The sequence below is a fragment of the Alternaria hordeiaustralica genome (assembly GCF_023758085.1).
Source record: "Alternaria hordeiaustralica strain BMP 2776 chromosome Unknown scaffold_46, whole genome shotgun sequence".
NCBI classification, from domain to species: Eukaryota; Fungi; Ascomycota; class Dothideomycetes; order Pleosporales; family Pleosporaceae; genus Alternaria; species Alternaria hordeiaustralica.
The window spans coordinates 29,468-55,617 of NW_026056818.1; the positions used below are offsets into that span (position 1 = coordinate 29,468).

A 26,150-nucleotide genomic window follows, 5' to 3' on the forward strand; every position below is an offset into this window, starting at 1 on the left:
TTACTGTCCACCCATCTTCTCATGCGTGCTCATCAAACTACCAATGAAAGTAGTAATAAGCCTGCTCTGCACGGCAACGATATCATCAGGCACAAGCCAGATGGTAGCGCCCATCTTTCGCGCAATACTGATAGCCAGCTTGGCGTTCTGGTAGCATTCGTCGTCGTTGCGGCCCTGGGCGACGAGGTCGTAGTCGACGTAAGCGGGCTTCATGCCGGCGAGGACGTCGAGCAGGAAGACGGCGTTGGAGAGGGAAGAGTCCTTGAAGGAGCGGACCTGGGTGCTCTTGCCGCCCTTGCGTGCCATGTCGTTGGCCCACTTGATCATGTCTGCGTCGGAGATTTCGCGCTTGCCGAGCTGTTGGGCGAGGCCGTTGAGGGTCGAGACAATGTCCTTGCGCATCAGCTGCCATACGAGACCGAGGGTGAGTGTGCGCTGGCCGTCGGTGATGTCGGCACCTTGGATACCTGGTAGCGAGAATTGGACCTGCTTGCCGAGCTCGACGGCGTAGTTGGTGTTCTCGAGGGCCTTGAAGCGCATTAGCTCTTGGCCTTCGCGCGGCTTGTTGACGTGTCGCCAGTTTACGCTGCCCGGAATGACCTTGTCGTATGCTTGTAGGATAACTGTGCCGTCCTTGAGATCCTCGTAGAACGATTGTACGACGGGCTTGACGTCGAGAGAGTTGAGCCACAGAGTAAAGACACGGGCCTCGCGCTCTCCTGCCGCATCAAAGTCGTCAATCTCGGCCTTTTCCTCCTCGGTGATGGGGTCGAGGCAGGGATGTGTGTTGAACAGGTTGGCGACGAAGGCCAGGTTGAGCTTCGGGTTTCCAGCTACGAGCGATGTGGGTGTGAGGAACTTGCGGCAGTCGAGGGCGTCGGCGTTCTGCAGGACCATCTCAGCGCGCTGGAGGAGGTCGGTTTGTTGGAGCGGCGCGCGAGAGCAGGTTTCGGGGGCGAGCTGGCTGAGGAGGACGGTGTAGTTCTCGCCATCCTTGACGTCGGTGGAGAAGTTGGAGACACTGAAAAGGTTAGCTTTATGATCAGTATGATTGAGCTTGTACATACGTTCTGTGCCACTTGGCGTTCTTCAAGTGGTAGTTGAACCATCTCAGCAAGATCTGCTCCGGGGGCAGACGCAGGAACTGCTCCAGTGTCTCGTCGTCCTCCAGTAACCTGTACAATTCAGGGTGTAGCTTGATGTCAATCTTGCCGAGCAGACCTCTCCGGATGACCTGCCAGATCAGACCCAGAATCAAGTGCTCGCGTACTTCGATGATGTCTCCACTGCCAATGTTGACGACGGAGCACCCGATACCCTTGGCCGACTCAATGACAATGTTGTTGTTCTCGGTGAAGTGGAAGTTGTTGAGCGACTTGATCTTCTTGCCCGGCTTGTTCAGCACACGTTCGTCGATGGTGTCCGGCACGCTGTCGTTGATGAGCTTGGACAGGACCAATCCGTCCTTGCAGGCGTCGAACATCTCAAACGTGTCGGTCGGGAAGGGCAGGCGGTCGCCGATGTCTGGGTCGCCGGCGAGGACGGCGTTGATATGGCGCGTGAACTCGGTGCGCTCATCTTCGTTGATGGTGTGGGTGACGTTTGCCGAAGAGCCCTGGACCTGGATCCTGCCACCACCGACGCTGCCTTTGGAGGCGTGACCTGGGTTCGAGGGCGAGTTGACGCTGGAAGCTGTGCCGGCTCGCGGGCGGGTTGGGCCGGTCGACATGCGCTGCTGGGCAGGCGACGAGACGCGCAGTTTGGAGATGAGCTGTTGCGGTTAGCTTGCACGTGGTACGTGGTATGCTGCAATGCGTACATCTACATAGTCGTCGAGCTCTACTCTCCGCGAGCTGTCGAGTTCCACCTCTTTCAGGGCCTGTCGCACCACGTCGTAGGGCTGGTGCTCCGACTGCTGGGCGCCCTTGATGACGGTGCTCTCGTCGAGGTAGCCCTTGTCGTCGATATCGAGCTTGCGGAAGGCATCCTGCAGGCCAAAGATCTCGCCCTGCTCGAACTGGGGGTATTTCCTGTGCGCAATGGCCTGTTAGCTACCGTGGAAGCCAGCGAAAACTGTAAGAAGGGCGGCGCGCCCACGTACTTTTGCAGCTTGATGATGTTCATGTTGGCGGTGCAGGTGGACAGAAGTCTAGCACAGCGGGGAGGATATACTGGGCGGCAACGTGACTGCCTGGCTCCGCCTCGTTCTGGATGCGCGTTCGTCGACTTTGAGCCTCTGTTTTGCTTACCCGATGACGACGTGGGGCGACTGCCAAGACGGACGCCTCGAGGGGCAGGTCGCAACTTGATCCCGGATTACGTACGCACGTCACCGCGCTCCCTGCATTAGGCTGCTATCCCTTCACCTGTACCCAACGCGACCACACAGCAGGTCGCACACACGACTCTCTCGTACCCCTGGACGCGCAAGTGCCCTTGAATCTTTTCGCCGCTTCATCTCTCTCCAACAACCGCCCGTCATCAATGCCCAAGGCGCCCATGGGTCCCTAGTGTGTGAAGCGGTGTCCATTGCCACCTCACCCGTCGCTAGAGCCAGCCTTAGTCTCTACTTATGAAAAAGCCGCATACATACAACGCATCACAGCACACCACGGTACATCACAGTCAATCGCGAACGCATAACATCAGTGGAAAAAGAGCTTTTGATTCCCTCATTAACATCATAAGGTCCATGTCGCCGGCTCGTCCAACGAAAATAAGACACTAAACCATCCCGTCTCCTAAATCGCTCAAAATGGCTTGACGGCTGTCCGTATGCTATTCAGCCCGAACGCACCACCTACTAAAAAACAACAGGGCGACATGTCGACTCTAGACATGTCCGCCAAATCAATGTCATCATTGCGTGAACATCCCGTCGTGTACGCCTGCATTTTCGTCAAACATGACGCGCCGTTGTTTCCCAAGCAGGAAAGAGTACTGGAGTTGTGTCGCTCACGTCGTCGGTCCCACTGCCACATGTGTCCGGTATTAACGGTGGGTGTGTTGGCGTATGTCGAGCGAGAGGATTACTGAGGTGGCAGCACGAACGACTCCGAAAAAGCTTCCAGACTCTTTCCAGCTCCAGAAAAGTAAAAGACGTGGTTGTAGAATGTACAAGACTTGCACGTGCTCGTGCCGCATGCAGAAGTCGTATATCATGAGACTGAAAGCCCAGGATATGGTGTCGTGGAACACTAGTTCCGAGAAGCAAATGGTCGTTAAAGTCGTGAATGCCGAAACGTGTTGAAATGTAGACAAGAGACATAACCAAAGGAAATATAAACACTAGGAAATACGAGAGAGCGACAAGATGGGCGTCTGCGTCGCCCCGAGTCGTTGCGTTTCGGTCCGTGAGTCTGCTGGTGAATGTCGAGGTACCATGTTGTGTTGCTGCTGAAAAGACCGCTCGCTCAATGCCGCGAAATCGCTGTAGATAGAGGCCAAACCGCCTTCTAATGTGAGAACAGGCAGCTGACCACCCGAATGCTTGCGCGAATGAGTCCGATTACCGCCTGGTACGCTGAGCCTGGGCCGTCATGGTATGCGCGCGCTGGATGCCAGGGTTGGGGTCGGCGTAGCTTCCACCAACTCCACCAACTGCACCGCCCTCCATAGTCTTGCGTCTTTTGAGGCCGCCCATATCGTCGCCTTGAACGCTGTCAGGGCGGTATGGATCCTGCTCCTCGTCGTCGCGACCGCGCTTACCGGAGTTGTTAACTCCGTTGGAGGGAGGGTATCCCTGGCTGGAGTACTGCGAGACAGCGCCGGGACCCTGGTAGGCGTCGTGAGCTGTGTTACCGTTAGGGGCACCTCGGGGATCGCTCATGACACTGTAAAGGTTGCTGGAAGGGGGTCCCTGACGTTGCGGCGTGGAGTAGCCTGGGTTCCATTGAGGTTGGCCGGTAGCTGCCGATCGAGGCGTGGCTCGTCCGGACCCGTTTTGGTGGGGCGATCCCGTCATCTCAGGAGACAGGTGGGCGTGGTCGGGGTGCATGGCGCCAGGTGCACCGTTGGAGGCGTATCCGTAAGGGCCTCTGTTTCCGTTGTAAGGAGCGCTGGCGTGGGTGTACTCATTTTCATGATCGCCCTCGCTTCCAGCTTGGGGAGGAGCCACCTGCTCGCTACCCTGCGGCATCATGCCATCGGCTGGCTTCACGTCGCCTTCATCCGGCACATCGCTGATGCGCGATGGTGGTGCCATCTCGGTCTTTGGGTAGGAGCCGTCTTGACGGTATCCCATCATGGGCTGGCCCTGTGCGTATTGGCCTGGCTGAGATGGTGGTCCTGAGTACAAGGGCCTGGAGCCATCAAAGCTCTGACCAGAAGCGTAGGACATACCCTGCTGCACAGCGCCGGGTGGAGTGCTGGCGGGGGTGGTTGGTACAGAGCGCGTGTTGCTCAGTCCAGTGTCGATGGACAGCGGCTGACCTCCTTGGGAGTTCTGGACGTTGGCGCCGTTCCACTCGTATGAGCTACCTTGGTTGCCCATACCCATGATGCTTGAGGCGCTTGTGGGAGGAGTAGGGAAAGTGTGAGCCCGGTCGATGCCTGGGCGACCTGACGAAGGGTGCGGCTGGATAGCATGCGGTGGCTGAGACATGGCAGCACCAATCGGGTTGCTCATCGAGTGGTGATGATGGAGCGACGGAGGTTGCGACGCTGCCGGTCCGGACAGGTATCGCTGATGTGTCTGCGTATGGTCAGGTCTCCGGTTCCCAACAGCAGCCATGGCAGCGCTTCCTACACTTGCCCTCGTCTGGTTCGAGGGATGATAAAGCAGTGCTCCAATGTCGTGAACAAACAGAGGATACAGCTGCTCGGTGATCTTCTCCTTGTTGGCAAACTCGAGAGCTCGCTCGAAAGGAATCCTGTCTCAAGTTAGTGTGTGGAAGTCACATGCGAAGTGGTGACACTTACCAAACACCCTTGAGATGCATTGGGCCAATCTTAACAACATGGCGCGTCTTCTCGCTCTTCAGTATGCCGTCACGACGACCCCGGGTCATTCCCGCGACATTAAGAAGCTTGGTCCCGTTGATCATGTGATTGTCTATAATGGGTCAGCTCAGTATTCCGTCGTATGATTGAAGACTGAACATACCTTCACGGCGAGCAACACAAACGCCCTTGGCTTCAACCTGGAAACAAAGACTGCCTTCGTCTTCCCACAGTGTGGCGGTCACACGAGGCTTCATTCCTGGGGGAGCGACCTGGCCAGTGTGGTCGAAGGTCTGAGATTGATAGCTCTGCGAACCTGGTAGTGATGATGCGGGGGCTCCGGACGACATAGCTAGAAGAGTCAGTTTTATCTCTGAGGAGATGGCATCAAGCTTACCTGGCAGTTGGAGCGTTGAAGGCACCATAGCCGGATTCATTGAACCAGAAGAAGCAGGCATCTGCGAAGGGACACCAGTGGGGTAGCCATATGGATATCCGGGCGGGCCTTGGCTGTACTGGTGTTGAGGCTGCATCATCGAGGATTGTTGCGGGGGGTACGAGTAATGCGACAAGCCCGAAGGGGGACCTGACGCCGGAGCGTGGGTAGCGGTAGCCATGTGGGGTTGATGCACGTCAGCATACGATTGCATCTGGTTCATGCTGTTGTAGCCGCCCGTAGCAAAGCCGTATCCGTCTTGGGTGCCGAATGGTGACTGCGCGTTCACGTGGGAGTCGCGACGGATAGACTGTGGGGTGTGTTCGGGGGAGGGCGTCTTGAACCCAGCGGCCTGACCGTTGATCGATGCGGCGTAAGATGTATGGGAACCTGCGCTTCCACCAACCACTGAACCAGAGCTAATGGAGTCGCCTCGTGGAGAAGAGGAATTTGAGGAGGCGCTAGGATGCGATTGTATCTGGGGTAGGGCTGGTAGACGCTCGTTGGACACTGCAGGCTTGGGCTGGTAGTGGGATTGGTACCAGGTATCGACGGGGCCGCGGGCGTGGACCGACGAGATCGACGGGAGCTCCAGCTTTACGGTATTGACGTGTTTTCGCGTAGAAGTCTCTGTGTCGCTCTTCGAGAAGCTTTTCGCGAGGATGCTCGAGTCAGTCCTCACGATAGCCGAGCGTATTGTTGTGGCGGAGCAATCAGTCGACGCTCACGAAACTAGATTGCAGTATCTGCGCACGTATCCGACAGACGATAGCTCGCTGATGTTATAGCTTGCCGCAAAAGGTTGACAGGACGAATGATCTTCACCGCAAGTTAGTTGTTTGCTTCCTCAAAACGAAATCGGTCGACTGCAGCGGCAGCCAACGAGACGCGGCCAGACACGTGTGCAAACAAATCCAACTGGAGAGGCAGGTTTGAGAGTACAATGGGGAGAGTCGAGTGAAGGGTGGTGGACCGGGGTGATTGGGGTGGGAGTGCAGTGGTGGTAATCGTGAATGGAGGAACTGACCAGGATGACTTGTCGATAGATAGACGCGACGCAAAGCTCAAGGCGCGAGTGAAGCTGCAGGCTAAATTCGAACGCTGCAAACAATGCTAAAGTGTCAAAAAGCTAATCGTTACGTCGTTGCAGTCGTGAAGCAGGAAGAGCTGGTAGTCGACAACGCTTTTGACGCTCAGGTGCAAAACACGCAAAGGGACGAATTGACGAATGCCGGTCTGGAAGAATAGCTGGAGATGGCTGAACGGGCTCGAAACATGTGCTGCAGGGTGGACGTGGGCGTGGGCAGTGTTGTTGTCGTGAAGGGTCGTAACGTCGTCGCGCTTCGTTAATGCGGGCCGAGCTGTATCGATACTGATAACCGCTGCACCTGCAAGAAAACACTACGCGCAGCACGCGTCAGTACTCGCACGTGGGACACAAAAGAGGAAGAAGTGAGTGCAAGACAATCAACAAGCGGCCGTATATGGGATGTAAACAGGGAAAGCCAACAGAGAGGCTTCTTCGCAGACTGCGGTGGGGAGGCGGAGGGTTTAGAGGCGGAGGTGGTTGGGATGGGACCTCTTGCTAGTGCTGGACCAACCAGACAACGCGCGACAGATAGGCGAAGGAAACGCAGGCGGCGTGTCCGGCGGGCAGCATTCGAGCGTGGCAGAACAGAAGAGAGTGGGTAGACCCTTTGACTTACCAAATTCTTCAACGAACGAACGCGAAGAGTGCGGACAACAACGACGCTGGACGGTTGCTTGCGTGTGGAGAAGGAAGTCGTTCTTGACGGCGATGCTGCAGGATTCTCTGCAGCGCTCGACAGCAGGCAGGCCGCAGCTAAGAGGGCTGACCGAGACAGGCGAGCAACGCACGCCCCGCCAGGTAGTCTGTTCGAGGTGGCCGCTTCTTTTGCAGGCGGCGTGTCCAATGCTTCTACACTGTCAGTGCGCGATGGGCGTCGCTGGCAAGTTGTTCCGTAGAGAAACGCTGTAGCTGCGTGAACGGGCCGGCGCGAGTTTGCAGGAGCGGCTCAATGAGACAGGCGATGCAGTCGAGATGAAGCCGCAGCAGCGCGTGAAGCCAGAGACGGTGCGCCCAAGGTGCAGGCTCTTTACTGTACCTAGGCGCGGGTGGTGGAGATCTTCTGGGGACTCAGCGCTGCACACACACGAGCCGCCGCGAGCACACAATCTAAATTCACATCGGGCTTGGTGAGAGTCGCAGAGGACACGATGGCATGGGGGTGGCCCGGCTTGCGCACCCAGCCTGGACCCGCGAGCAACAATCCCGTGAAAGGCAGGCCGTTTCGCTCTCGACGCACAGACTCCACCTTGGAGCATGCTGACTGGGCTGATCCGCCGACGGTGCGGTTGACAAGGGCGCTGGATGGAGAACGAGATGACAGGGACAGGGCTGCGAGGCTATACCGCGACGACCACTATGCACGCAAGCGAGCATAGCACTCTCGTGCCAGCCACCACCCTGGCCCAAAGAAACACGACAGCAGACGCATCCTCTCGCACGCCTGCTGCCATGAGCACGTCTAGGGACCGTCAGACTGCTGCTATTCCTGTTCGTCCCTCCAGACTCCTGCCAGCTTCCTAAACACTGGCGATGACATGGCGGGCAAGGATAGTGGGCTCCATGTTTAGCGGGCGCCTACTTTTTTTCACCAGTGTGCCGCTTCCTGAGGCATCGGATGGGCTCCCGATGGGGATAACACGGCTGAATACATGGGGCCATTGAGAGTAGCCGGAGATATTTGACGCGCAGTGCAAATACACCTAGTCAGTCGTCGAGTGATAGGGAGCAGTCGCGCAAGGGCTGCAGCCTTTGACTAAGCTGCGCCGGACCGCGTTGATGCGGAGCATAGCCCAGAAACGCATCCCAACAAGCGATCGGAAAGCCCCAGGTCAAACGTCTGGGTCCATATCACGCACAGTCGGCTGGAGCTGCTGAGTGGCCCGGCTGGCGCGATGATTTGCACTGCTGCGAGTCAGAGCGGGACGCTTGGTAGTGCTCACTGAGACGAAAAAGCAGAGAGAGACACTGCAGCACTGCCGGCCAGCCACGCTCGCTCTGAAACGGGCTCAACTGCCGCGGCATGCCCATGGGCTGACCATCATCGTCATCCTTTCCTCTTTCACAGCGGCAATGGATGCTTTGGGCAGGACGTAGATGAGATCCAGCTCCCCGAATGTCTCTCGACACCCTGATGCCGTGCGAATTCCCTGCTCAGGCTAAATGGGCGCCCCATCCAACTGTCGCAGGGATGAGGCCCGAGAGCGAGCGGGATAGACGGACGGTAGGCCGTGCAAGCCAGCTGGCTGTTTGGTCTGGTATTGGTCAGACCCCATCTGATTGGCTGTGTAGTCGACGGTATGGACTGAGACCAGCGTCTATCAAGGCCATCGGCTTATCCACTCGACGGCCTGGACACGCAAGACATGAAGCGAGCATGTGAAGCAGGTGCGACGTGGAGACTCGACTGTGTGCGACAGCCATGTCATGTCCGCAGCGTCGACCATAGATGCTGGAAGCCCTCCACACTGCCATCGATGGACAAACGTGCCGACCGTGACACAGGCTTGGGCTTGACGTTGGATGTGGACGCCGCAGAGTTTGATAGGATGCCCACTAGTTGCGGTGAGTAGATGCGCTGGCGACGCTAGCCCCAAGCAGCCCTGCCAAGCCGAGGTCACGCTTTCTTACTGCGCCCTCAACAGCCACCCGCACTACCGCGCTATGAGTGCAACTCAATATTCATCACCGTGTCTTGCTGTCGGAATCTCTTGACCCAGTACCCTGGCAGTGACCTAGTGCAGTATCACAAGGGCATTCCTTTCGGCCAGCTGAAACAGCAATACGGCCGGACGCCTCCCTCGCCGCAATCCTCAAAGCGAGAAACGCCCTGCCATGTCACTGCGTCACGGGATTCGCAGCACAGCGCACGGGAGAATCCGCCTCCATCCCTGCCACAACCATGCGAACGGTGACAGCCTCGACTCTGGGACTCAAAGCAGGCCAGCCACTTGACAGTTGGCACCTGTCCTGCCCATGTTATCGCCTCAGGCGCCAAACCAACTGTTCGCATCCATCTGATCCCCCCCTGCTAGCCGCGGAGCGCACACTGATGCTCTGACGGCCAATCCTCCCATGTTATCTTGCAACATGTGGTCTCAAGTCTGGTCGGGAACAACATTCCCGCACACCTGTACCACTACTGACGGCATCAGATGAGGGCTGTCGGAGCATATCGCATCGTCAGTTGATCCTCGCCAAGATTGGAATGGCCATGCCAGGAACTCTATTACAGTGCGGTAGTACAGTTGCTAGTATGTGAATCACACCAGAGGCGAAAGGTAGGACCAGAAGCTCAAGCGACCCGCACCGTATTACCGTGTGTAAGTCTACGTTCAAGGAGCTGTGCGCACCATCTCCTCACCAAGGCGCAGTCACACCCTCGTCGCGTGGACTACCGTGGCTAGCAGATATGCACAGGTGTAAATAAACGTGCAGTGCAGCCGGCGCGATGTGGGAGCGGATCGTGGAGAAAGGCCCGCGCCTGTCTCTACCTCTTACTTGCTGACCACCACCACAGCGGCAGTCGGGACTGGCAACTTCAGTGTGTCAGAGCAAATACCGTCCTTGACCGATCCGGTCGAGCGCCCAGAGGTTTCAACCTCTCAGCACAAGACCAGCGTTCTATTCTCGACCCTTTGACAGGGTTCATCAAAAGGGCGACTCTTGTTGCATCAGCCTTAGCTCCCTCGAGCATCGTGTTCTCGTGTAGTGGCCACGCAGTGGGGTCTGTGTACATTCCTGTCCAACTGGCAATAAAGCGCAATCTGTACTCGGACCACAGCTGTCTGTATCCCCGGAGGAGGGCGTCGCCCTGAGCCTGCTTAGTACAACTACCAAGCTTATCATCCGCTTGAGTGAGAAGACCGCTCTAGAGAAAACAAATCATTCTCCACGTCCAAGTCAAAGACCATCTCGAACACATGTACGAACGTTCCTGCAGCGTGAGGCAATCCCGCGATGCGGCCGCGCTTGGGACAATCTAGCCTTCGATTGGATAACGCCGCGTATGCAGCAAGCCGCACTTGCATATGCATGTGATATAGGGTATCCCTGCATGGTCTGAGCCAAGCTCGTGCCCCTCAGTCGTCCACGATCACGGCTCGATCGAACTGCTGGAATAAGGCCTTCACGTGCGGTTCCACTGACAATTTCATGTCTTCGCTTGATAGCACACGAGCGCGAAGCGACCGTCGTGGATTCAGAGCGAGATATTGAATTCTTCCGCGACGGTCATTCTGGAGCCCTTGCTTCCATATTGATCAGCACCACATCCTCGTTCAAGCGTTCAGATAGGCGTTCGGCTACCAATCACCACCGGCCACGTCAGGAGACAGCAGAGCCGTTATCGGGGTATCGACGGAGCAAGTAAGCCACGACCGCTCCTTGCAGCTCGTGGGGTGCGACCTCTGATTTTGATTGGCGGGTCGACACGCTCACCGGTCTTGCTTCATGGGTTTTCGCCCCACCCCTTGTCACGCTCTGTGGACGACTCGCTTGTTCCGACGTTCTCTAGCGTCTTTTCGATTGCACTCCAGATGCTCTTCGATGCTCAACAAAGTTCAACAATGAACAATCGAAGTGAGGGGTTCATTGTTCGGTTGAGATGACTACCCGTTTTGCCGGCAACAAACATCCTCTAGAAGCGAAACCTTCACCGCTCTTCTATTCTTGTACCTCGGATCTTCAATGGAAGGTTGAAGCAATCTAAAAGCTTGCTGGCGAGCTAGGGTGAAGTAGACGGCCGTGCTCCCCCCGCTGCGCCGCACGCTCACTGTATGTATGTACTTCTAAAGTGCCGGCAGCGACGCAGACGTTTTGAAGTCGTCACTTGAGTCAGAAAGTCGCCGGTGGGCACACATGTCGACTTCCGCCTCCATGCAGCATCTCAACGGCAACCAAAGCAGGCTGCCATCTCGCAGCAGAGTCGCTTGTGGCTAGGGCAATGCATGATCCGCACGACATACCTACATGCGTCAATTGTATGTCTTGCCACAATTCAGGGTACACTGCAGTATGCCCCACGCTATGAAGCGGATTACATACGATGATCAAGAACCTTGGAATGACTCGAATTGAGGAACATACGTTCTAAGAAGGGTCTCAGCGCAACTATGCATAGGCGGCGATGGATTTCCATGGGTGCATTCAGCCTACCGCGACGTCCTTGCTGTACTGACCGTCGGACCCAGCTGTATGGACACATAGCGACCCGGTATACTACTGCAGAACGCGGCTGTACCGGTATCGACGTTCCATACATCGACTCATCTTTATCCAAAGACGTACTTTCGCCGGGCAACAGGCGAACAGATAACGCGTGCAAGCGCTATTGCGCTATCTACTGGAAACACGCCACCTTCGATATCGTCTCGATACTACACCGGCTCGCTAGGGAAAGCAAAGTGCGTTACCCGCGTCCTTGGTAGTGGGCGGCTGGATAAATCACCACAGTCGCTTAAAGGCATGGTCAATATACCTCAGTGCGTCGGTAATATGACGGCATTCTAGAGCTCTCATCCGAGGGTCTCTACACAGGACCGAGAGCATCGCGCGATATTCTACCACACACGCCTTCCCTTCTGGCCTTCAAACCGTCTAGCGTGTTTCGATAGGTAATCAAAATCAGGACTACCGGGTCGTGTTGTCGTATCCGAGCAAAGCAAAAACACTTCGAGCCGAGCTGGTTTTGGCCGAACCTCTAATCCGTGGCTATGCGAACGGATTACTCACCGAATGTAACGGGCTATGACGCCTAGGCCCGGGCTATTCACGCCAAAGCGTTGCTAAAAGCTAGATACGCGTCAACGGTGGTCCACACACAGGATGCTCGAGCTCTTCCATCGCTATCCGAATACACCGAGGAGAACGTGCTCAGCCAGCCATCCCGGGATACGCCGGGGTGGCTGGGAAACATGGGCTGATCTGTTAGGAAAATCTCTGCATGCATCGCGGGCCGAGAGAACTCGCGCATTAATCGTGTTGTGTTCGCATGTCACCTAACTATAGAATTAGCGTTAGTGCTATTAGAACATACCTAGAATAGAAATACACTACTATAAATAAAGTTTTATATTATATTAGCTTAACTATCTCTTATATACTAGCTTAATATAGTTTAAAGTACTATATAGAATTAAAAAATAAAAAAAAATACTATAAAAGTAATATAAAAGCTTTCTAAGAGCTTTATAAAGTGCTAAGTAACTATAAGCTAATACTACCTCTCTTTTTTAGTGCTTAACTTAGGCCTATAATCTACTTTACTAACTAATAAAGTATTTAAAAATATTAAGCTAACGTTCTACTAGGCTTATATTAATAAGAAAGTTATAAATAAAAATATAGTAAAGAATATAGTAAGTATTCTAAGAAAAAGTACTTTAAATACTTTCTAAAAGCTTTCTAAAGTAAATTACTTATTCTACTTACTATAAAAAGTAATAATAGTTTTACTTTTACTATAACTACTAAGTAGTATATTATAGTAATTCTAATATACTTAAAAATAACTAAAAAAAAGTATATATATATTATATAGCTTCTAGAATTTACTACTATAATAAAAAGTGCTTTAGTAGTAGTATTATAAGTAAGCTTTATAGTAAAAAGCTTTTAAAGCACTATTTAAATACTTTCTAGTTTTAATATATAAAATATACTAAGTATAAAAAGTACTTAATATTTTTCTTTTATCTTAAATACTATATAGTATACTAAAAGTACTAATACTCTAGTATTAAGTACTATTTATACCTTTAAGAGCTTCTTAAAGAAAGATATACTTACTTTAAAGTAATACTAGTACTATATAATAAGATAAAACGCCTTAAAAATACTTTAAAAAAAAAAATTATACTTAAGTATAAAGATTTATAACTAAGTTTATAGAAAGCTTTTAGATTACTTTTAGAAAGTATTCTAATAAGCTTTAGTATATTTATTTTTATCTAAAACTAGTTTTAAGTAGAAATAGCTTATATATTATATAAAGAAGATTATAGTTCTATTTTTAGATAATAGAAAAGATAAGTAAAAAAAATATTTAACTTAAAAGGCTATTAAAATATATTTTAATAGCTTTTTAAGTACTAATAAAGAATAAGCCTTAGTATATAGAGTATAGTAGCTAGAAGTAGTATAACTAAGTAGATAAAAAGTACTTCTTTTACGCTATTTTATCTAAAATTAATATTAAGTATCTTACTTATCTATTTTAAGAGAGTTTACTATAAAAAAAGAAGTTTAGAGGTTATTATAATACCTATATCTTTATATTAATAAGAGAATAAAAGTATAGTATAATATACTATTTAAGAGCTTTCTAAAAGTATTCTAATTACTTTATAAACTATAACTACCTTTAAAGCTAAGTACCTTTAGTATTATAATTTTACTTTAATACTAAATTCTATATAGTTATCTCTTAGAATGTTATACACTACCTTTATTATATTCTTATTACTATTAGAAAATATAAGTATATTTCTTTACCTTCTACTAAGTCTATAAATAAGTATATTAATAATATTATAAAGATTTTAGCTCTAATATTAACACTAGACTTAATAGTTAGTAAGTAGCGTATAAAACGCTCTTTAAAAGCTTTCTAATAGCTATCTAGTATAGTTTCTTAGCTTTTTATAGCTTAGAGTATATCTATAGAAGTATAGCTTTAAATCTATAGAAAATATAAGTATAGTCTTTACTAATAAGTTCTATATTAAGTAGATTATCTAGTAAGAGAAGATAATTAAGTTTCTTTTTAGAGCTAGACTTAAAAGCGTAATATATAAATAAAGAATAAAGTACTAAAATTTAATAAAGATAGATACTACTTAATTACTTTTTAAAAGCTTTCTTAATACTATCTAGGCTTATATCTACTCTATTAACTTTTCTACTACTAGAACTATAATTTACTACTTTCTAAACTAATAAGCTATTCTTCTACTTAAATAGAAGACTTAGTAAATAGATATATTCTTTAAGCGCTTAAATAGACTATAGTATAAAATTCTTTTTATAATATTTAATAAGATAATAAAGAAGTATAAGTTAGTACTAAAATACTCTATAAATATATTTTAATAGCTTTTTAGTAGTTACTCTAAAAAGAATTATTACTAATAATAATAGTATTAAACTCTACGCTAATAGCTTTATAAAGTTCTTCTAGCTTATTAAAAAAAGAGTAAGTATATCTAAAAAGAGGCGTAAATTCTAGATTTACTACTTATATAGTAAAAGCTTATTAGATATTACTATTAATATAGATAATAAGTAAATAAAAAGTAAGTTACTAATAAAATACTTTTTAAATACTTTTCTAATACCTTTATATAGGCTAGAGCTTATTTTTATAGCTTATTAATAAGAAATACTATACTTAGAAGTAGTAGTACTATTATACTATCTAATTTTATATTATATACTTTATAAGAAGTATTTAGCTTATAGTTCTAAACGCTAAGTATAGCGTAAACTCTATATAAAGTAGAATAATAGCTTTTCTTACTACTATCTCTAATACTAAGTACTATACTTAGATTACTTTTCTTAAGAGTAGGTTCTTAAAATACTTTTATAAGCCTTTTTAATAGCTTTTAAGTAATAAAAGTTATATAGTTATAAATTAAGTAAGATATAAGAAGTACTTTATTATTACTATAAGTCTATACTAGGCCTATAGCTAGATACTTCTTAATATCTAAAATAAGCTAAAATCTTATTCTAATATAGCTAAGTAGGCTAGGTAGAAGAGCTACTACTATAGAATTAGTCTATTACTACTAGAAAGTATTATTAGATAAGAGCGCTTTCTAAAAGCTTTCTAAACACTTTTTAACTTATATATTTAAAGCTTATATATAAAATCTCTAAGATATTAAATAATATCTTATAAAAACTAAATATAGCGTTTACTATAAGTAGCGCACTACTTTTAATTAGACTTAATAATATAATAACTCTATAGTAAGAGAAAGTAAGTAGATATTATAATTAAAAGGCTTTTAGAGCGCTTTCTAATAGCTATCTAAAGTAGAAGATAAAGCTAGCCTATATTATAATTCTAGAAGATAATAAAACTATTCTTAAGTTAGCTAACTTCTTTAGTTATATACTTAAGTGTAGCTAATAGTTTATAAAAAGTAGAAGTAGTTAAGAACGCTAGACTAGCTTAGTTACTAGATTTTTACTAGCGCGCTTCTTTCTAGTGTACTTCTTTTTAGCGCGCTTATCTCTAATAAAAGAATAAAAGTAAGTAAACTAAAATACTTTTAAAAAGCTTTTCTAATATATTCTAAGTTTATCTAGCTTTTAAGCTTTAAAGTAGTAAGTAGTAAAAAGTAGTTAAGTACTTAAAGATAAGAAAGAGAGACTTAAACTATAGAAGTAGTAACTATAACTTTAAGAAAGAATGCTAGCTTTTAAAATAAGAAAAAGAGAAGTAAAAATTAAACTATCTTAGAACTCTAAGGCGTAGATAGCTTTTTAAATACTTTTAGAAAGCTTTTTACTAATTACTATCTAGTAGTTATAGATATTAAAACTCTTATAAAATAGTATAAAATTTAAGAAGTACTTAACTACTCTTCTTATAATCTTAGTACACTTCTTAGTAATACTATATAACTTTTTATTTATACTTTTATTTATAGTATACTATTTTATAAAAGTTTTAATATCTATAACTACTAGTATTAATAAGTAGAAGAGATTAAGCTATCTTAGAACTCTAAAAAGAAGATAGTATTTAGAGTACTTTTAGAAAGCCTTCTACTAATTAATACTTAGTAGTTATAAGTATTAAAACTCTTATAAAATAGCTAAGTATTATAACTTTTTTATTTTATATTTTATACTATTTTATAAGAGTTTTAATACTTATAACTACTAGTATTAATTAGTAAAAAAGATTAAACTATCTTAGAACTCTAAGAAGAAAATAGCCTTTAGAATACTTTTAGAAAGCCTTTAACTAATTAATACTTTACTTTTCTAAATTTATTAGCTAAGTAATTAAAGTATAAATACTAGACTAGCCTTTTATTTTTTTCTAAATTAAACCTTACTCTATTATTTTTTTTTCTCTTTTATTCTTTTTTTTTCTCTACTACTTACTATAAGTAATAAGATACTACTCTAAAATATATATATATACTAAAACGCTATTTAAAAGCGCTCTAATTATATTTTAAAAAATATACTAAAACTATACTACTTTCTTTTCTTTACTAGAGAGCTTAATAAAGTTTAAAGAGAAAGATAGTAATAGTAAGTATATTATTTTTATTAGAGAGCTCTTTTACTATTACTACTAGAAGAAAAATAGTAAGAAGCTTTATAAAGTAAGTTAGCTTTTATAAAAGTACTATAAATATATTCTAAATACTATCTAGAGAAAGTTCTTAAATTATAACTTTCTTATTATTTATATTAAGAAGTACTATCTATAGTATAAGGTAAAGACTAGAAAGGCTAGCTACTTATTACTTATAGTAAAGATAGCTACTTTTATCTTCTATAAAAAGATTTTAAAAGTTTATACTACTAGTAGCTAGCTAAAAAAAACTTTTAAGAAAAATATACTATAAAAAAGTATTCTAATTACTTTTTTAATATACTCTCTCTATCTATCTACTTTAATATCTTTACTACTAACTTAAAAGCTTTCTAAGAAGCTTAAACTTTTAAAGCTACTTTTTCTAAGAAGTAGTAAGTATAAAAGAGTAAAAGTTATACTAGTAGTATCTTTACTAAGGTATAAATTAAGTAATTATAGAGTTTAAAAGAAAGTAGTAAGCTAAGCTTTTTTATTATATTAAAAGCTATATTTCTTACTTATCTAGCTAAACTATAATATCTATAAAAAGATACTTTTAGAGTAAGATATTACTAAAGTATATAGTTAGTATAAAAAAAAAAAATTAACTAGTAAGTATACTAAAATACTCTTTAAATACTCTTCTAACGCTTTTTAGTATATTTACTTTAAAAAAACTATAAAAATATATATTATTTTAAATTTTAAAGCTTAGAGAGATTTTTTATAAAAAGTAGATATTTCTATTTTATAAAATACTATTAGACTTACTAGAAACTATATATTTAAAGTAACTTCTAGTAGCTAATATTCTTATAGTAATAGCTACTATTAATTCTATTACTAAATCTATCTCTTTTATACTTAAAGTAGTAGACTAAAAAGTATTAGTAAAGTATTTAAAGTATATTTTAGTATTCTTACTCTTACTATTAGTTCTATACTTCTTTATATAAATAGAGTAAGATATAATATAACTAGTAGTAAGTATAATACTTATTATTTACTTAAAGTTAAACTATAAAGTATAGTTAGAAAGCTTTTAAATAGTATTTAGATAGTATTTTAATTTACTTACCTCTTCTCTATAACTACTAGTTAATCTTAGAATTAGCTTTAACTTCTTAACTATTATAAAAGCTTATTAGTAAGCTAGAGTAGTAGCTTTAGTAGTAGCTTAACGCTTAGTAAAAATATAGTTATACTTAACTTAGAGCTTATTATACTATTTTATATATTATTAGAAAGCTTTTTAAGAGTATTATAATAGTATTTTAATACTTATACTTAGTAAAAGTAATAACTCTTTAGTTTAGCCTACTTTTTTTATTTTCTAAAGATACTACTTTATAAAACTTATAAATATTAAGAAAATAAGTATAAATAAAATTATAGAACTTTATTCTTTTTTATATATTATTAAAAAGCGTTTAAAAAGTAATATAAAAGTATTTTAATATAACTTACTTTATATAGTACGCTAAACTTTTTATAGTAGTAGATAACTTTACTAAAGTTAACTATAAGCTAGTTTTAGTTATTAAATTTATAGCTAGAGTAACTTAAAGGTAAAGTAGTAAAAGCTAAGTATTACTTATAATTATTCTATATATTATTAGAAAGCTTTTAAAATATATTAAAATAGCTTTTTAATAGTTTTACTTATAAAGCTATATAGTACTATAGTAGTTAGTTAGTTAGTAGGTAGTAAGTAAGTAAGTAAGTAAAAAGTAAGAGAGTTTAGTTTTAAATTATAATTTAAATATAATTTTATATATACGCGCTAGTATAAAGCAGCTTAGTATCTTAGCTATAGTCTACCTTAGCAAATCCTATAGTTAGGTAACCTGCATCCTTGATTGTGTTGCAGTCTAGCGTTGTAGTTCATTTAGTTATGTTGAAGTTGCTTGAGTTTTGCTGCGCCTGCCTTGTGGCTGGGTTCGCATTATGCGAACCACGGTACCAGGTGTCATAGCGTGGTGCTACCTTTCAGCACGCATGTATACTTACGTCTACACACCCTGCAACCACCAATACTAGGTCTTTGCCTTCTGACCCCGCATCGCAGACGGCAATGTCGGGTGTCGACCACCGACTGCTCCCCACGCGTACCTACCTAGGTACAGTTCTGCCTCAATGTACATGCAGCATGCGCATATCCACGCATTGGGTCCCATTGCCTTGCCTTTGTTGACATCAACGATATGGAATAACTGTGGAAACAACATCACTGTTACTGTTGACGACTGCATTCCAATTCGCGGGAAAGTTGACAATCCCCCGACACGTTCGGCTCCATTGCGCCTCTCATCGCGACATCATCATTCATCGCGACCGGCTAATGCTTCTCCCCAACCCACTCCGAATCACACACACCTACCAGATCCATGAAACAAGCCAGGCTAAAGCCTGAAACATACAAGTTTGCAACTACGGTAAAACCAGCAGAATACCCATCCGCAATCTCCTGCGAACACATGTTGCAGATCAAACATTCAATGTTGCAAGTGTCCACGATGCCATGTTCAACCCAAGACGGGCGCATCCCTCCTGTCGAGTAATTGACGTGCGTCGCGGGTCGGCTCTGCATGTTTTGACACGTTCGGTATCTTTGACCCTGCATTGCAGACGTGCCTCGGTGAGGCGTGCATGCGCAGGCTTGCTCGTGTCTCAGATGTGGCAGGATTGTACTGCTGCAACCTTGCTCGTGGAGGTTGTGATGTAGAGTAGGATGACATCACGTGTGTGATATGCGCCTGCATGCGCACTGCGCGTGCGCATTGCGTCTTCATGCCTCTATTGTTATGCGATTATCTGTGTCTAATAGTTCGTATATTCGCATAAGTGAAAAGTCGATAGTCGGATGAAGCCGACTTTTTGACATTCATTCGAACATCAAGTTGCGCCTGCCTCGATAAGCACGATGCATATGTGACCCCGCGTGATGTGCAATCTCAGCGCGCAGACACCCAGATCACAGATATCCAAGGTCTTTTAAGTTCTAGCTACACCAAGGTGCCCGTAGTCAATCACAGTTTCTCATCATCGACCAAATCCTGCCAAGATGATCATCGCAACGATACTCTGCCTCTTCGCTCACGTCTTTGTCACATACCCGCTGTACCGACTCTATCGTAATTACGTGTCCGCACGTAAGTCTGGCTTGCGCATCATCATAAGTCCTGTCACCCCATATAGTCTACAATGGCAGCTGGTAGCCAGTCTATTCCGAACTTGCCTGGAAAGATACCGGTGGTTCAGGGCCATTGACTGGACATGTTGCTGGCAAGACAACGACAAGTTACATCAAGAACTTGGTCTCTGCTTCATTGTGGTGGCGCCAGGGCATAATGTGCTATGTACGAGTGATCCGAAAACGATTGAATATGTACTCAAGGATTGGAGGGGTTATGTAAAACCTGACAATGTAAATGGTGAGTCCGACGATATGTGATAGGTCACTGGAAGCGGAAACTGACTACGGCTGTAGAGATATTGGGCACGTTTGGGCAAAACGTTGACACGGTATGTGCGACATTCTCTAAGAACTCGCAGTCCACCCCATATTCTTAGTACTCGGAACCGTAAAAGCTAATTCAGAAAGTCAAATGGCGATGATTGGATCCGTCATCGCAAACTCACAGCGCCTTGCTTCAACGAGCGAGCCTCAGCCGCGGTATGGAACGAAGCTCTGCAACAGTCGAAAAACATGATCGAGCGTTGGCTCTCATCACCCGGTGAAAGGACGAACAGCATGATCAAGGATACCAGTACATTGGCGCTCAATGTCATATCTTCAGTCGCTTTCGAGAATACGGAAGTTAATGAACTGACACCAGGTCACCAACTGTCACTTCGCGATGCACTAGTGACGGTTATGAGTACTCCAACCTCACCGGCTATAGCGGGTATCATGCCGCTCTTCAAATTTCCCGTATTCGAATCGCTGCTTCCAACTAATATTAAGAGACTGCTACTCGCCATGCGTGAGTTCCGGCAGTACATGGACGAAACCGTCGTGAAAGAGCGATCAAAAGTGGCCAGCGGGCAATCCAAATCTGCTACACTCATCAGCACGCTCACCAGGGCAAACGACGAAGCCAAATCTGGAAGCGGAGTGTCCAAGTCCAAACTCTCGGATGTTGAGATCAGAGGCAATATCTTCATATTCGCGGTTGGTGGACTGGAGTCTACGTCTATCACGCTATCATATGCATTGGCTTTACTGGCTGTGTATCCTGAGATCCAAGACTGGGTAGCGGAAGAGCTCGATGAAGTTCTGAAAGACGAAGCAACTGATGACCCGGAGTATGCAAGAGTATTCCCACGACTGAAGAGGGTAATGGCTGTCATGGTACGTCCTCGTTCTTCATAAACACCGGCCATCTACTATTGCGCGAAGCATGATCGTAGGCTAACAGAATGGGAAGTACGAAACGCTACGTCTCTACAGTCCTTCGCCGCCTCTTCCGCGTTCGCCCTTCCCTGCACATCCCCAGCGTACTATCCCACAGACCAGTTTAGATTCCAAGAAAGCCCATGAGAATATCGTTCTTCCGGCTAACACCCAAATCATGCTCAACTCATGGGCTTCTCACACCTCATCCGCCAACTTCCCCGATCCGCTTACTTGGAACCCGAAGCGCTGGATTCAGTCGCATTCCGCCGGCAGTAGCAAGGTAACTCTACCCGAGATACTGTCTGCTGAAGAACTCAAGCACCCAACGAGTGGTAGTGGATTCTTCGCATGGGGGACTGGCCCGAGGATCTGCCCGGGAATGAAGTTTAGTAAGGTGGAGTTTTGCAGTGTGTTGAGTAGCGTTCTGAAAAAAGTCAGGGTTGAAGTGGTGTGTCAGAAGGGCGAGAAGGTAGAGGCGGTGAGGAAGAAGGTGGTAAGTGTGTTACGGGACTCGTGTGCAGACCCGCTGCTACTCCATGTCAGACAGCCAGAAAAGTTGGAGTTGCGGTCTATCGAGCGCTAGAATTCATCGAGATTGACTTTGAACGCAATCATAGGGGAGAGGGCCCTTGAACACGTGTTATAAGACAAAAGATTTGGCAGCGGTGGTAGTTGTCAAGGTTCCGTGTAATCGCAGCAGAGTAACAAAGTACTTGTTACCCGCACTGGAGAACATATCTTTGACTAAGCTGCATATTGTGTAGTCTTCCTCTCCCGAAGTCTCCCACGCCATGCGCCTATATTGCGGCGTCTTTCCACCTCGGCCCGCGTCAACTCAGGTGCTCGCATCATAGTGGTCAACCGGCCCTCCATCTCTTTCTCGGTGAGTTCGCCTTCCACAAACTGCCAGGTATCCGTTACGACGACATATTCGACCTTATCTTCGGTACCGTGGTGCATCCAGCTTCGTCCACCCAGCTTGCTTGGGCCCTTCCAAGTCCATTCCTTCAGCTCAGTGTTCTCAGCGCTCAGATACCCCTCGAGCTCATTCCTCTGGAAGTTGCTGCCTTCTCTTCGTACAGGTAGTTTCCATTTCTTGTTTCGCTTTATGATGCGCATCATCTCCGCTTTCTTCCAACTGAGCGTCTCGTACTCAACCCTCAGTACGCGCAAGCCGGGGTTTCCTTCGAAGTAGCGAAGCCACTTCTCTTCCATACTAAGTGGCGCATTGCTTTCCCAGAACCACCAGTCGGAGTATCGTATGGTAATAGTAAGCTGGGTTGGTCGGAACTGAGGTATGCTGAGGATGTAGAATAATTGATTTCCTTCTTCGAGCCAGAACATCTGCGTGAAAAGACGAACTTTCTGGAGTGACTGAACGGCTTGTGGAGTTAGGTTGCGGCAGAATCTTTCGCACGCTGGAGTGCATGTACGGCCATCAGGTCCACGATCTACGTCGAGATCAGTTTGGCGTAACGTCACAGGCTTCGCATAAACGTACTAAACCAAAAAGCCCATTCCAGCTCTCTGAGGAACACTTTCTGACCCTCCGCGTACGCGAGCTTGCACGTGCGCAAAAGTGCAGTGCTGCCCTTGAGCGGACCTTAGAAACCTGGTCGGTACCAGTACGAGTCTTCTGGATACGCTGCTGCGCTGTCTTCATCCTGCATGAGCGCCAATTGGAAGATCTCGTTACGGATCTCGCCAGGTATGACATAGAACAGCGGGCTTTGAGGCTGAAAGTTGGAGGGTGGAGGGATAGGATCAGACGCCATTGGGACAGCGCTAGTTTCGTAGCTTGAGATAAATGGTAGATGATCGCGAAAGCTGTCGAGAAGACGTTATGAGTTTACCTAGGTATGTACGGCAGTTTGGAGGTTGTCGTATTAGGTAAAGGCTGACGGCTGCCTGTTTGGCGGCCCCGGGCACGGCCGATATGGTAAGCGGCCCTGCCCAGGCTGTCGTTGCCCAATGGACGGACGCGCTAGCCGTCGCAGACCCACCGGATGGTCAAATACGGATATTCCTTCAATGAAGGCTATGGTGAAGGAAGGAAAGCAGCAGCCCAAATCCGAACATAGACGTATAGGAACGTCGACTGGATAAAATGATGGGTCGGGCCCGAAGGTGGCGAGTGGAGCTGACACGACGGTTATCGAAGGCAAGTGCATGTGTGACCAAAGAGGGGAAATCACACGAAGCAGCTACACAATCAAACGCGACTAAAGTGACCAAGCATTTGGCAATGAGGGCGCTGCTATATCTAGGTACTGAGGACTACTACATTCGAAAGCTGGTAATATCGCTTGTAGGAAAGAGAGATGAACGGATGAACGCGTGCGGAGCTAGCATGTGAGAGTTGTGCTAGTCGTACTCTCCAATGTTGATCAAATCATTGTCGAAGGTGGAAGGAAGTTGGCACGCTGCATGGATATCCTGTGATGCTTTGCTTTCCAAAGTTATCTGGCAGTGACCCATCCTGGTGCTGCACGGGCTTTGACAGAGAGCACAGCGCGACCACTAGACGACCTTGCGATATACAGTGAGTGAAACCTGCTCGAGCTTGCGACATCTGTAAATGAAGTGAGAGAGCAGTCAGCTGATAGCGCGTTCGCAGCTTACCCAGTCGAGACTAGGCTCGTTCGCGACTTCCTGCTCTCCAGTACTGAACCAGGCTATCGCTCTTTCATCTCACCTGAGATCATCACCCCACGCCTCAGACACGCGCACTCGTCGACATGACTGACTTATGCGGTCTCCCAGACGAGCTCCTGCTCGCAGTCGCCAAATGTCTACGAGACGACACCAAGAACGGATACAGCGATCTCAATCACCTCGCGTTGAGTTGCCGGAAGCTACGACCTATTGCGCAAGAAGTGTTCTACACGGATATCTCAATCACTCCAACCCTGGAACGAGGTCTCGCGCGTCTCGCGCGCACTCTCTTGCAGCGACCCGATCTTGCGAGAAGAGTGCTGAAACTAAGCATCGAGCTGTCCGGCATACCAATCATGCATCTTGAGAGCTGTGTGTCTTCGAGAGAATATCGTCGAGATGATAGGTGTACTTGCGGTATTCCGGAGCTTGGGGCCCACTTTATCGGGTTTGCGAGCACTGTCGAGTCAAGGAACGATATCACACTCCACAACGTTGGCTGGGAAGATATGCTGATGAGTGGCGTAGAAACCGCTCTCGTCAAGCTCATCTTGTGTATCACCCCGGCTCTCAGTGATCTCACACTGGAAAACCGGGGCTCACCGTTGTATGCCAACTACAAAAACCTCGTTTGGGGTGAATTCGGAGAATTGTTCCAAGACGTAGCCAGACACAAGGAATTCGCAGAATGTTTCCAGGGTCTCTCTAGCCTGACTCGACTGACCACAAATGGTTACCCACCATGCAACTGGCTAAGTTTACCCCGACTGGAAGCCGCGAGTATCAACCTATTCGAAGACGCTTTCTATTGCGACGATTACATCAATTCCAACGAGATAATGTGGTATATCGCACCTAGCGGAACTGTTTCTACGAGTTTGACCCGTCTGATCATTCAAGCGGACTTTGAAGCGTTTCACTCTCACGAAGCCACTCATGGGCAGGGTGTGTATGGTCACATGAGAAGCGTTGTCCGTGGTCTTACAAACTTGACCCACCTCTTCATTCTATACCGCACTCTTATCGATCCATATGGCAGGTTCAATCCCCTCAACACTCCACGAGGATCTTTCGCGCACATTGTCTCGCATCTGGAGAGCCGCAGTTTGACGAATCTGACTCTGGACGTTGAGCCCGCCCTCAAAGATCTGGTCAGGTACACGATCATGTTGGAGTATACTCGCGGTGTATCTCCAATGACCTGGCTTGCTGGATTACCTAAACTTCGCAATCTCAATGCCCCACAGGAAGCTTTCTTCTCTGCGAACGAGGAATTCCGAACTTGTCATCTACCTACCACGATCGAGAGCATCAGTATCATGGATGCGACGTACGAGACCAAGCGCTACCTCAAGCATCTCCTGGATCGCCAAACAGAATGGCCAAACTTGAAGACCATCAAGATTGGGGAGAGTCCGTGCAACGACCACTCCGTATATCCAGCGGAGAGCGATGACGACGCTAGCGAAAGCGACGCAGGAGAGCGGCGGAAAGTCTCCGAGGCTGATGACTCAATCTACGAACAGGCTCGGAGCCGTGGTTTGAGGGTGGAGAAGGTGCAGGATAGAACTGCATGGAAGAAGGGATGGGAAGGTCTGGGTTTGTGAAGAGAGTATGTGAGAGCGGGGACGAGTTAGTCAGCAGACAACTGTGCGCTCAATCCGGACTGGCGAGTGGCAGAGAACGGTACCTAAGCAGACACTGCAATCCAAAATAGCAATATAAACTAGCAAATAGCGATAAGAAATATCTTACGGCTGTAGTAAATGTGAAAGCGGATGATGCATCGAACAGGTGTCTTGAGAAACTTGAACAAGCGCGATGGTACATGTCTTCTAGAAAACCCACTAGCCTCAAGACGATTGAGCACAGCAACGCGCACTTGTCATAGCTTCGGGTAAACTATGCGCAATCGGCTGAGCTTTGGGCAGCTGAGTAAACTCCGGGGGTCGCAGAGCGGGCGTTGCCTATGCTGAGACCACAAGCCATCACGAGTGGTCGCAGAGTAAGTATGGGAGCGATCATATGGCTTGAAAACTCTTGCACCGGTGCCATATCGCATGAGTCTCTTCTCTAGTGTTATGGGTCTGAAGTGGTTGCCTGAAGTTCTGAGCGATATAATAACATATCCAGGAACAACATGAGGTGCGGCGAGAACCTCCGGGCTGCAAAACTGAGTCTCGATTTTTGGTCGAAGGTTTTCGCGAGATAACGATATGTCCAGAGACACCATATGGTGCGGCGCGTACTTCCGGGCTGCAAAATCGGGTCTCGATTGTTGGTCGAAAGCTTGCGCGATACAATT

General features: G+C 46.4%; 5 protein-coding genes across 5 annotated transcripts; 2 read left to right on the forward strand and 3 right to left on the reverse strand.

Annotated features, from left to right (window-relative positions):
• SAC6 (Fimbrin, actin-bundling protein) lies at positions 1-2,124 on the reverse strand (the record flags this gene model as incomplete). The annotated part of the gene is made up of 4 exons (XM_049393322.1): positions 1-1,021; positions 1,068-1,771; positions 1,820-2,030; positions 2,102-2,124. 4 exons carry the CDS (start codon positions 2,122-2,124, stop codon positions 1-3), a joined length of 1,959 nt encoding a protein of 652 aa, XP_049238940.1.
• Positions 2,125-3,508: 1,384 nt separating this feature from the next.
• Positions 3,509-5,291, reverse strand: J4E84_010768 (uncharacterized protein; the record flags this gene model as incomplete). Its single annotated transcript, XM_049393323.1, has 3 exons — positions 3,509-4,871; positions 4,921-5,053; positions 5,105-5,291. 3 exons carry the CDS (start codon positions 5,289-5,291, stop codon positions 3,509-3,511), a joined length of 1,683 nt encoding a protein of 560 aa, XP_049238941.1.
• A 15,209-nt stretch (positions 5,292-20,500) lies between these two features.
• Positions 20,501-21,166, forward strand: J4E84_010769 (uncharacterized protein; the record flags this gene model as incomplete). The annotated part of the gene is made up of 1 exon (XM_049393324.1): positions 20,501-21,166. The coding sequence occupies one exon, from the start codon at positions 20,501-20,503 to the stop codon at positions 21,164-21,166; it is 666 nt and encodes a 221-aa protein (XP_049238942.1).
• A 768-nt stretch (positions 21,167-21,934) lies between these two features.
• On the reverse strand, positions 21,935-22,965 carry J4E84_010770 (uncharacterized protein; the record flags this gene model as incomplete). Its single annotated transcript, XM_049393325.1, has 2 exons — positions 21,935-22,641; positions 22,803-22,965. The coding sequence occupies 2 exons, from the start codon at positions 22,963-22,965 to the stop codon at positions 21,935-21,937; spliced, it is 870 nt and encodes a 289-aa protein (XP_049238943.1).
• Positions 22,966-23,928: 963 nt separating this feature from the next.
• Positions 23,929-25,452, forward strand: J4E84_010771 (uncharacterized protein; the record flags this gene model as incomplete). The annotated part of the gene is made up of 1 exon (XM_049393326.1): positions 23,929-25,452. One exon carries the CDS (start codon positions 23,929-23,931, stop codon positions 25,450-25,452), a length of 1,524 nt encoding a protein of 507 aa, XP_049238944.1.
• Positions 25,453-26,150: the final 698 nt, after the last annotated feature.